Source organism: Heterodontus francisci, chromosome 23, assembly GCF_036365525.1.
Source record: "Heterodontus francisci isolate sHetFra1 chromosome 23, sHetFra1.hap1, whole genome shotgun sequence".
Taxonomy (NCBI): Eukaryota; Metazoa; Chordata; class Chondrichthyes; order Heterodontiformes; family Heterodontidae; genus Heterodontus; species Heterodontus francisci.
The window spans coordinates 15,592,260-15,604,160 of record NC_090393.1 but is presented as its reverse complement, the minus strand read 5'-3'; the positions used below and the strand labels follow the sequence as shown (position 1 = coordinate 15,604,160).

General features: G+C 45.3%; 1 protein-coding gene across 1 annotated transcript in view; it reads right to left on the bottom strand.

Moving 5' to 3' along the window:
• Positions 1-345: 345 nt before the first annotated feature.
• The window catches only part of sgsm1a (small G protein signaling modulator 1a), a 155,185-nt gene continuing 143,629 nt past the window's right edge, over positions 346-11,901 (bottom strand). Inside the window, exons 13-19 of the mRNA XM_068055479.1 lie at positions 10,851-11,900; positions 10,014-10,138; positions 9,346-9,428; positions 8,349-8,458; positions 4,532-4,628; positions 1,694-1,861; positions 346-1,061 (exon numbers count right to left, since the gene is read on the bottom strand). Coding sequence (XP_067911580.1) covers positions 973-1,061; positions 1,694-1,861; positions 4,532-4,628; positions 8,349-8,458; positions 9,346-9,428; positions 10,014-10,138; positions 10,851-11,900 — 1,722 coding nt within the window. The 3' untranslated portion in view covers positions 346-972. The remainder of the gene's footprint in view (positions 1,062-1,693; positions 1,862-4,531; positions 4,629-8,348; positions 8,459-9,345; positions 9,429-10,013; positions 10,139-10,850; position 11,901) is intronic.

Below are 11,901 nucleotides of genomic sequence, written 5' to 3'. Positions count from 1 at the left end.
GAGAAGTGGAACGAGAGAAAGACAGTGCACTCCTCCCACCTCGGTCCTAACAATATCCTACAGAAGTGGACGGCTGCACAGCTCAAAAGAATAGGGGCAGATGGTAAAAGCTGGAATGAAGGCCCCCTGTAAGAAACAGGACCGGGGGCAGCAATTTCAACAGTGCACAACAGGCAGAAGACTGGCGCATGAGAACTGGTCCCAATACTTGTACTTCCATTGCTTTGGAACTTCTGTGTCATGCCAACTGCAGCCCCAAGTGGTGGCCACTGAGTTTTGCAGCTGATTGCTACACACTGACCAAGCTGGGATGGCAGGAATTGAACCCTATGCCGGCTGCCATTGAAGAAACTTGTCATTTGATGAAAAATAATCCCTAAAAAGATGATGGGGAGATAAAGGTGAGTTAATGCTAACTTACACAGGGAACAGGAAAGGGTCATTCAGCCAACAAGCTCAGCCCATGTTTGGTAGATCTCAACACTGTCTACCTCCCTTCTCACCAGTAGCCCAAATCCCCTGAGGTATTTCCCATTTATACTGTCTGCTTAGATGGCCTACCTTGGGTGAAAAAGATCTGCCCTGACGTTGCTTCTTACAATCTGAATGCCTCAGTTTTAAATGGATGTCCCCTGGTACCTTGTAGGCTTTGACATACTGAACATACATTAATAAAACAAAAAGAGACCATACATAGAAAAGGCCCATAGAATCAGCAGCTGTGAGCTTCTGCAGATGCAGCAATTATGGAGGAACCCAAGAGTTTTTAAGCTGCAGCCTTGCGAGAAAGGAGAACAACACTCTTCAACATCGCTCACTGCAACAGAAGACACAGTGGCTAAACCAGTGGCCCCAGCACAAATGTAATACTATAAATAACAATGTATAGATTGGACAGCCAGAGTGCCCTAGGCTTCACCCACAATACTCTGCTGATGTGCTGTCTGGGTGCCCTCATCTTCCTTCTCCTCCTCATTTATTTTCGATCAGTGTCTGCACTTTGTAAACGAGGTCCCGTGCCAGCTTCAGCACCTGCTTTGCGTCGTGATGCTCAGCCATTTCTAGAAGGCAAATTAGGAAGTGGGTAGTTAGCAGGGTTCAGAAGTCAAGGAAAGGGGTCTCATGGGGTTAACCTTCCACTTCAGGACAGGGAACCAGTAGAGGAGACTGACACCTTCTCTCTGCCTTGGGGTGTAAGAGGCAGGGGGAAGGGAGGCACTGGATGTTTCAGTGAGTTATACCGAGATCTTTTCATTTCAGGAACCCGAGTATGAATCCCGCCTAGATAAAGGAGATGAAATCACCCCTCTAATGATACAGATCTTTCACCAGCCTTCCTCCCAGGCATGCAAATCAGCAGGGATTTAGACAAAGTTGGGTAAGAATAGTAAGGGATAGAGGTAATGGAGGAATAAGGGGATAAATGGAGGAAAGATACAGATCAGCCATGATATAACATGATAGAACAGACTTGAGGGGCTGAATGGCCTTCGCCTGTTCCTATGACCTTACTCTCTCCATTCTTTAATTGGGTTAGACAGGGTGGGGGTTGGGTATGTTGGCACTCATTTATTCCTCCTTCAGTGGTGGAGATTATAGGCAGCGTCTTCTGCTCACATCAACAGCCATGAGGGGCCAACTCCAGGTGTTCCCAAACAACTAGAGCTCTCTAGCCACACCTTCTCTCACTCACCGTTAAAGAACTTGATGATGTCAGTGAAGTCCATGTTATTTTCCAGAATGATGTCTCGATAAAGCTCCACCAGTGACAGTGCAATGAAGAGCACGAAGTGAGCGGATGAGGTGTACTTTGCTGCCCAAACGGTCTCCCAGACTGAAAACACGTCACCATAGACCAACTCTGCAGAGGGAAAAGAGGACACAGGCTACAGAAACCCCAAAGGAAAAAAAGTACGATGAGAAGAGAGGAGGAAAAGGGGAAGAGAGGAGAAAAAGGGGTAATTGTGCTTTTTTGCCCCATATCTCCTCAAGCTACTGAAAATGCTGCGGCTTAGTTCCAGGAGCAGAGGCTGTCCTCCCAACACTTCACCAATGTAGGCATTCTTCACACTTGAGGCTAAACAGTGTAATCCTAAACTACAATAAAAACAGCAAGTGTTGGAAATACTCAGCAGCATTTGTGGAGCGAGAAACAGAATTAACGTTTCAGGTCTGTGACCTTTCATCAGATTACTCCTAAACCAGCCTAACTGCAGTTCATTGTAAGTTGGGTCTGCTGGAAAACTGTTGAAAAGAGCTAGGGGGGATTTAAAATAGAAGCATGTTTATATATGGGTTAAATGGGCCAGTGTCATTGATTGGATGAGGGTGGACCATGTCCTGGTTATATGGCTGCCACATGGCATTGTAAAGAACTGCCATAAGAGGGAAGGGCAGAACAGGGCTAGAGCAAAGGAGCAGACAGTTTCAACAGATAATCACCTGTTCACCAAAGAATTGGGGATAAAATCCAGCTTTTGTATTTACTGCCTTGTTACAGTGTGTAAACTGTATTTGATCATTAAAATTATTGATGCCACTGTATCAATCTGGGATGTGGGCATCGCTGGCTAGGCCATCATTTATTGCCCATCCCTAACTTCCCTTGAGAAGGTGGTGGTGAGCTGCCTTCTTGAACTGCTGCAGTCCTTAGGGTGTAGGTACACCATCAGTGTTGTTAAAAAAGGAGATCCAGTGACAGTGAAGGAACGGCGACATAGTTCCAAGTCAGGATGGTGTGTGGCTTGGAGGGGAACATGCAGATGTTCGTGTTCCCATGCATCTTGTAGATGGTACACACTGCTGCCACTATGCGTCAATGGTGAAGGGAGTTGAAGGTGCTGGATGGGGTGCCAATCAAGCAGGCCGCTTTGTCCTGGATGGTGTTGAGCTTCTTGAGTGTTGTTGGAGCTGCACCCATCCAGACAAGTGGAGAGTATTCCATCACACTCCTGACTTGTGCCTTGTAGATGGTGGACAGACTTTGGGGAGTTACCACAGAATTCCCAGCCTCTGACCTGTTCTTGTAGCCACAGTATTTGTGTGGCTGGTGCAGTTCAGTTTCTGGTCAATGGTAACTCCCAGTATATTGATAGTGGGGGATTCAGTGATGGTAATGCCACTGAATGTCAAGGGGAGATGGTTAAATCGTCTCATGTTTGAGATGGTCATTGCCTGGCACTTGTGTGGCGTGAATGTTACTTGCAGTGGACACAAATACACGTGCACACATGCATGCACTCATTCCCAGCTGTTTTGTCATTGTGTGTTTTATACTGATAGTTTAAGGTTATGTTGCACTGCATTGGACACATGTATTCACTCAGTGAAGTTTTAACAAGAGGCAGAGCTGACTCTAGAATATTCTTGTGGACGTTCAATTCAATGTAGAATGGGTTTGGGGTGGGGGGATGGGGGCATGGCAGTGGCCAGGATATATGGGTCAAGGACACGACCGTCACGCGTTCACGTTGTAACCCTGCTGGCTGATTGGATATCTCTGTGGCTTTGGAAGAACCCGCAGTCTGCCAAACTCCAAAACAAAATCTCTACCCACGCAGCAGAAAGGGACATCTTGGGTAGGCCAGGAAGAACCAGTTAGAAATCTATTTATTATGCAATGGATTTAGGCAGGTGTGTCATCCAATCACTGGTTTATGTTCACCCTCAAATCCATCCCACTTTGGCTCTTTGTGGTTGATGGTGATCAGCCACATATCCGTGCCATCACTATGTCTGCCTAGTTCCATCTCCATAACATCGCCTGACACTGGCCAGCCTTAGCTCATCCGCTGCTGAAACCCTCATCCAGGCCTGTGTTACCACCAGACTTGACTATTCCAATGCACTCCTGGCCGGCCTTCCATATTCCACCCTCCGTAAACTTCATGTCATCCAAATCTCTGATGCCTGTGTCGTAACTCGCACCTAGTTCCGTTTGCCCTGTGCTTGCTGAGCTACATTGGCTCCCAGTTAAGCAATGTCTCAATTTAAAAATTCTCATCCCTGTTTTCAAATCTCTCTATGGTCTTGCTTTTTGGTGGCTGCACCTTTAGTTGCCTAAACCCCAAACTATGGAATACCCTCCCGCACCTCTCCGCTTCTCCACCCCTCTTTCCTCCTTTAAAACACTCCTTAAAACCTACCTCTTTGACCAAGGTTTTGGAGATCTGTCCTAATATCTATCCTTTCATGGCGCGGTGTCAAGTTTTGCTTTATAATGTTCCTTGGAAGCACCTTGGGACATTTTATTACGTTAAAGGCATTATTTAAATACAAACTGTTGTTGTTGACTGAATGCTGCGTAAACAGATATTCTGTCTTTGGACAAGGAGTTCATTATTCTGCTTGCCACAGTGTCTCCTGGTGCTCTACTATGAAGTGGCATTGATAGCTAATGTTCTGAGGCACAGACCATCTCCAACTTGTACTAGATAGTGAATCAAGGTACCAAAAGGCCTGAAAAGGTATGTGGCAGGAAAAATTAGGGGGAATAAGATGGGAAGAAGTAAAGCCCCGTACAACCAGTTACCTCGCTTGAAGTCCAGCAGAAACCAGCGATAGCAGAAGTAGAAGTGGGTATAGTCGCCATTCTGGTGCATTAACTCAAACAATTCTGAATCCAGGATCTGGAACAGAGACACATACACATATCACATTAAGAGGTGTCAGCTTTTTTGCAAGAACCAGTTCGCCCGCTGACTGGCGATTCCCCTCACCCCTTTGGCCTCCAACCTCTCACTCTCTGTCGCAAACTTGCAGGTTGCTCTCTCTGTTTTCACCAGTACTGCTATGGAGATTTTCTTCATTCCTCCTAAGCTCCAAGAACACCAAAGTTCCTTCTGCAGCACCTCACTTTGTTAAAGTAAAGACTCTGATCCCAGTCTCTGCTTCTCCAACTCATTCTTTGCTGGCAACACAAAATCGTTGAATCTTCCTCAGTCCAAATCCTCCCCCAATCCAAACTCTGCCCCCTTTCACCCAACTCTTTTGAAAGTAAGGAAATGCCCTGCTGTCGGACCAGTGTGTGCAGGCTAAAACAGAGGGTGTAATTCTTAAAAGCAATCAACATATAATCAGCTCACAAGGGGTTAAAATACTGCTTGCCTCTTCACAATTGAAGCATGGCAGCCATTAAACCCTGGATAAAATTCAAAGACCCAGTCTTCAGATAATGCCTTAGAAGAGCTTTTAACTCAAGGCTTATAGATTCCATGTCAGCTGCATGACACTCACCTTCAGTTTGGTGGATGGAGCTACAAAGGACAACTTGCCACATGCTAGATAACCAGGCTCAATGCCTTGTACCAGGCTTGCTCTCCACCAACTACTTAATTCAGTCCTCCCCTCTAGCATCTTTACAAAGAGACGTTCTGACAGTGAGGCTGTTTCTCTCTTTACGGTGCCCAGAGACAGATTGGAATAGGAAAGAGAATCCCTGCCCAAAACCATTTCCCCTTTTGCCGCTAACCCACCTGACAGCTCAGTCCTGGATCTCGCCCTTGAGGTAAAGAAAGGCGCTGCAACACAGGAGAACTGGACACATGTCTTGTATGCCACACGGGGACTTTGTTAGTGGTGAGAAAGACTTAAGTGCCCTTCACCCTTTTCAGCACGCTCCTGAAGGATCATGTTTAGGTGAGCATATCCAGGTTAAAAGTCATCCACTGTGGCCCCCAGATACTGATATGACCAACTGGGACACATATACCTCATATTGTCCAGGAGCCTTAACACGCCCTCTTGAACCTCACAAAGTGGTAACTGTGCCTTGGGGCACTCACCACCATATCCTACTGATGAATAGAATGTAGTAGTCAAAGTGCGTCTACCAACAGCACAATGCCATACTTCCAGAAATATCCAAAGCAACACATCATAAATGATGACATCAAATAGGATGGGTGACAATAGCCAACCTTAATCCTCTTATGAGAGACAGAAGTTTCAGTGACTCTCTCATCTGCTCTCACATGGATCTTGGGAGCTGAAGCATATATCACAGCTATGGTCATGTACACCCATAGGTTCCATCTTCTTTATGAGAGGTATGTGAGATACTCGGTTAAAAACATCACAAAATTGCCAGAAGCAAGGCAAGTCTATTTCCCCTGAGCTTTATGACTCTCCATCAAATAAAGTCACAATTTGCCCGAGAGATTTCTCAAGAGAGAAAAATTCAGTGGTCACTATTATATAGGCAAATATGACTTGTGCACAGTAAGATCCCATAAACAGCAAAATGTTCCACAATCAATTTGTTTTTGTGCGGTGTTGCTTGAGAAATGAATATTCTCCAGAACACTGGGATAATAAATAGTAACTATAAGCCTCGATTTAACATCCCTTCTGAAGTATGGCACCCAAGATAAGGCGGCACTGTCTCACTATTGCAATAAAGATACCTGGAATGAGTGGGTTGTCTGAGGAAAGGTTGGACAGACTGGGCTTGTTTTCACTGGAGTTTAGAAGAATGAGGGGAGACTTAGTTGAAGTCAGACTTAGCCTGAACAGTTTTGACAGGGTGAATGTGCAGAGGATGTTTCCTCTTGTGGGTGAGTCCAGAACTAGGGGGCATGGTTTTAAAATTAGGGGTCGCCCTTTTAGGTCAGAGACGAGGAGAAATTTTTTCTCTCAGAGGGTTGTGCGATTTTGGAATTCTCTGCCTCAGAAGGTGGTAGAGGCGGGGGTCATTGAATATTTTTAAGGCGGAGGTAGATTGATTCCCTTGCCTAACAAGAATCTTAGATTATTGGGGGTAGATGGGAGTGTGGAATTTGAGTCAGAAACAGATCAGCCACGATCTTATTAAATGGCAGAGCAGGCTCAACAGGCTGAATGGCCTACTTAGAACATAGAACATAACAGCACAGTACAGGCCCTTCGGCCCACAATGTTGTGCCGACCCTTTAACCTACTATAAGATCAAACTACCTGCATACCCTTCAGTCTACTATCATCCATGTACCTATCCAAGAGTCACTTAAATGTCCCTAATGTATCTGCTTCTACAACCACCGCTGGCAGTGCATTCCACGCACCCACCACTCTCTGTGTAAAGAACCTACCTCTGACATCTCCCCTAAACCTTCCTCCAATCACCTTAAAATTATGCCCCCTGGTGATAGCCCTTTCCGTCCTCTGCTCCTAATTTGTATGGTCGTATGGAGTCACCCCAGATCATGTCCTGAAGTCCTGGCCTGGGGCTTGAATGCATCAACTTCTGACTCAGAACTGAGTGCTATTTCTGAGCTACACTGCAAAACAGCACCCACAGTGTATATCACAACATTCCAGAAAGCCAGATTAAGAACCATTGCTTATTATGTTAAAGGTGCTATATAATATCCCAAAAGCATTAGAAAGCAAAATTTGACAACAAGCCACATAAAGAGATATTAGGGGAGATGACCAAAAGCTTGGTCAAAGAGTTAGGTATTACGAAGCATCTTAAGGTGGAATCTGAGGAAGGGAGGGTTAGGGAGGCTATTCCAGAGGTTAGGGCTGAGGCAGCCGAAGGTGCAGCTGCCATTGGTGGAGCGATTAAAATCGGGAATGCTCAAGAGGCCAGAATTAGATGAGCGCAGATATCTTGGAGGGATGTGGGGCTGGAGGAGATTACAGAGATAGCGAGGGGCAAGGGCATGAAAGCAAGGATGAACATTTTTAAATCAACATGTTGCTGAACCAGGAGCCAATGTAGGTCAGTGAGCATAGGGTAAACGGGAATTGGTGCGAGTTAGGACACAGGCAGCAGAGTTTTGGATGACGTCAAGTTTACGGAGGGTAGAATGTGGGAGTGCAGCCATGAGTGTGTTAGAATTGTCAAGTCTGGTGGTAACAAAGACATGGCTGATAGTTTCAGCAGTAGATGAGCTGAGGTAGGGATGGAGTCAGGTGATGTTATCAGCAAGATTCCTCAGCAGTTTTTGATCCAGGGAAGGTTCATCTCCCAAGATTAACTGACTTTTACATAGAATTCACAGTACAGAAACAGGCATTCGGCCTAAGTGTTCTATGCCACTCGAGACTCCTCCCACCCTATTCCATCTCACCCTATCCGCATAACCTTCTATTCCTTTCTCTCTCATGCACTTATTTAACTTCCCCTTAAGTGCATCTATGCTACTTGCCTCAACCACTCCATGTGGCAGCCTTCTCCAGTGCATCGATATCCTTTTTATAATACGGAGACCTATAATACGGAACTATTTCACAGTCCTTCAAGTGTGGTCAAATCAAGGTTCGATACAAGCTTAACATAACTTTTCTGCTCCATATAACTAGTGTGGATGAACACCTGGTGTTACAGGATGGTAAAGGCTAAAATGATAGGGAGTGAAGCGTACCTGGATAAGGGAACGCATGTTGGCAAAGTGAGTATCCATGGCCCCTCCGTGCGGAAAGTTCTGGTTCATTCTTTTCATCAGCTGGGTGAAGCAGCTGAACGCCATGGCCTCTGTACAAAGGCAGCAAGACAAGAAGGTGAAGGGGGAACAAGCAGAAGGATTGCAATGTTCAGTAGATGGTCCAGGGGTTGTGCGGATGGGGGTGGGAGTAAAATCCCCTTCTCAAAGTACTGCCTCCCACGTTCAACCCTGTGACTGGACTGTGAGCTTTTAGTTCAGAAACAAAGCCCAACATTACATTTTCCATTCTATCAAGTTACTATTACAACAACTAAATTATTCCCAATACTTGAGCACATTTATTATGTAACATTAACATTTGTACATCAGTGCGTGAGCTCAAAAACAAAATGAAATCGGCCCTGTCTTACAACATACTCACAGTAGGAGCATACAGTTCAATTAGTGGGGGAATCCAGAATAAAGCTAATAAAAATAGAGCTAATCCATTAGGGGTGATGCCAGGATGTGCTTTTTCATACAAAGAGGAAATCTGGTCCTCTTTCTCACAAGGGGTTGAAGCTAGGGGTGGGGCGAGGGTGGCGAGTCAATTAAAATTATCAAAACTGAGATGGATAGAGATTTTTTTGTTCGGGAATGGTATTCAGGGAGATGGAACAAAGGTGAGTAAATGGAGTGATCAAATTGAATGGCGGAACAGGCTCGAGGGGCTGAATAGTCTCCTCCTGTAGCCAAGGGTTTAAGAGCAGAGCTGTGTCGCTCTCTGCCAGATAGCAGCCTAATCTGCAGATGTAAATGAGTGACACTGGACTCACAGAACAGCTGGGAAAGACATCAACATCCTCGCAGGATTACTTTAGAAATCCAATTTAGAATTATTACTGGCAATTAATATTGATTTGAAAACAAACATCATTATTTCGGTTAGCCGGTCGACCGCCACTAAATTTAATTAAACCATAAATAAAGAACTTGCCATCGTCTAGGACAACAAGCAGTGGAGCCAGGAGGTCGCACATTCCCTGCACATAGCCAATCTCCAAATGCTGCCAGATATAACTGCAAAAGGAAATAGTTATTGGTATGAACTCAAGTTCTACTGTCTGCATCCTTTCCACATAAGCTGTCTAACTGGCTTGTATTCAGTCCCTTCATAATTTCGCTTTGCTCATTATCCCTTCTAAGCTAGTATTTCTCCAAAGTAAACAATCCTGACTCTTCAAGCTATCTTCACAACTAAGAAACTCTTAATATTTGATATAATTCTGGTCACCCTCCACATTTTTAGGGTTGCCAACTCTGTTTGTACATATTCCTGGAGTTTTCACTACCCCTTTGCCCAGTGAAGCACAAACTTCCACCCCCTTCTCCAATACTTTTATAACTAATAAAGAAAAGCATTCAAAATAAATGAAACAAAAACACATTTAATAACCCCCCCCCTCACTTGCCATAATTTATCTCCAGGGTTTCTCGCATGCGGTGTCCTGGAAACTCCAGGTCAATCCTGGAGGGTTGGTAACCCTCATTACCAATCCAGTTTAAACTTTAACCACCAATGCCACGGGTTGTAATCTTACTGCCTGGCTTTCCACATGACACTGTATCGAAGGCTTAGTTAAAAAAAAACACGATGGACACTACCTGCACATGACGTTGCGCAGTTTTTCCAGGTTAGTGGGCGTGAAGTACCAATAGTTGCGGTCACAGCGTTGAACGTCCTTTTCTATCCGGTGCAGATTGACCGTGTACAGGTCCAGCAATTCTTGCTGAAAGGTTAAAAGAAAACACACACGCATTGTGGTTTACTAACAGGAACAAATAAAAAACAACCAGACCAACTCCCAGACTGACTTCTGGCAGAAATGTTGCCAAGTGGCACCACGACCCAGTAAGATATCAACGCACTGCGCCATCCAGTGATGAGACATGGCTCTAGACCCTCGGATCACCACAATCGGTCTTTCAGGTCATGGGGAAGGTCCTTAATCCGTCAACTGGGGAAAGGAGATACTGAGTAGAAGCTTAGGAACATTGCAGTATTGGCAGCTCTCTGCAAGTTTCACACAAATATTCTGGTGAACTGTCAGAGTCTTAGGGACCTAGGGTTGGCATTTATTTGGTTTTGGTCCAGTTTTGGCCTAAAACTGTAGAACATCCAAACGTCTAGTCATGATGTTCAAGCCATCACGAGTGTGGGGCAAGCTTGACCGACCTGTTGGCCTTTGCCTGCCCATTACTGTTGGATGCTCAATGTGGATGTTGGCCACCTGGAATAGAAAATGTTTCTTCTCCCCACTGTCAGTATCCCTCACCATAAGAAGTTTTGGTTTTTTAAAAAAAATTCAGGGTTAAAAAAGACAAATCTATTGACTTTGTACCTAATTTCTGGGATTGAATTTAAGAAGGAAAATTATAAGAGTTCTCACTGGCTCTCCCACAGCAACAACAATGTGGCATTGATTGACTAAGAGTACTCACAGCGTATGTCACTCCAGTGGAAGAGACTGGAGAAGTTGCATGGGCATTGCTCTCAGCCATACTCAGCTGCTGACAAAAGCCTTCCATATCCTGCCCAACAGGGAGTGCTTCTTCTTGTCCCACTATCTCTTGCTCAGTCACATTCTCTTTGGTTTTAAACATAGGAAGGTCACCTTTTGACTCCTCACAGTCAGGATCCAATCCATCCACCACAGGAATTACTTCTTCTGATCCCTCCATCAAAAGAACTACTTCTTTTGATCCCTCCGCCATAGGAACTACTTCTTCTGATCCCTCCGCCATAGGAATTACTTCTTTTGATCCCTCCGCCACAGGAGCTACTTCTTCTGATCCCTCCGCCACAGGAATTACTTCTTTTGATCCCTCCGCCACAGGAGCTACTTCTTTTGATCCTTCCGCCATAGGAACAACTTCTTCTGATCCCTCCGCCAAAGGAATTACTTCTTTTGATCCCTCTGCCATAGGAATTACTTCTTCTGATCCCTCTGCCAAAGGAACTACTTCTTCTGATCCCTCCGCCACAGGAACTACTTCTTCTGATCCCTTCACCAAAGGAACTACTTCTTCTGATCCCTTCACCAAAGGAACTACTTCTTCTGATCCTTCCACCAAGGGAACTACTTGTTCTGATCCATCCACTACAGGGAGTGATTGTTCTGATCTATCCACCACAGGAAGTGCTTTGGATCCATCTGCCGTAGGAAGTACTTCTGGTAACCACTCCAAGGGAGGTACTTTTTCCTGCAATTCCTCTTGGGGAGGAAATATTTCCTCTGCTTTATTTACCGCACTTCCCCGTCTGTGTGCCATTGTGTGCTGGCTGCACTGCATCACCTCCTCGGTGCTGAAGCTGCGCTCTGAGTAGCCAGACGTTGTAGAGAAATTGCGGGAGGATGGATGTCCAGAGTCTGGGGAGCATGTGCCATTAGGCACAGTGCCATTTGGAATGGGCACTGCCTGTTTATCATTGTCAGTCTCCACTTCTTTCTCTACTTGTTCACCTTCAGCCTCTTCCACAGACTCAAATACC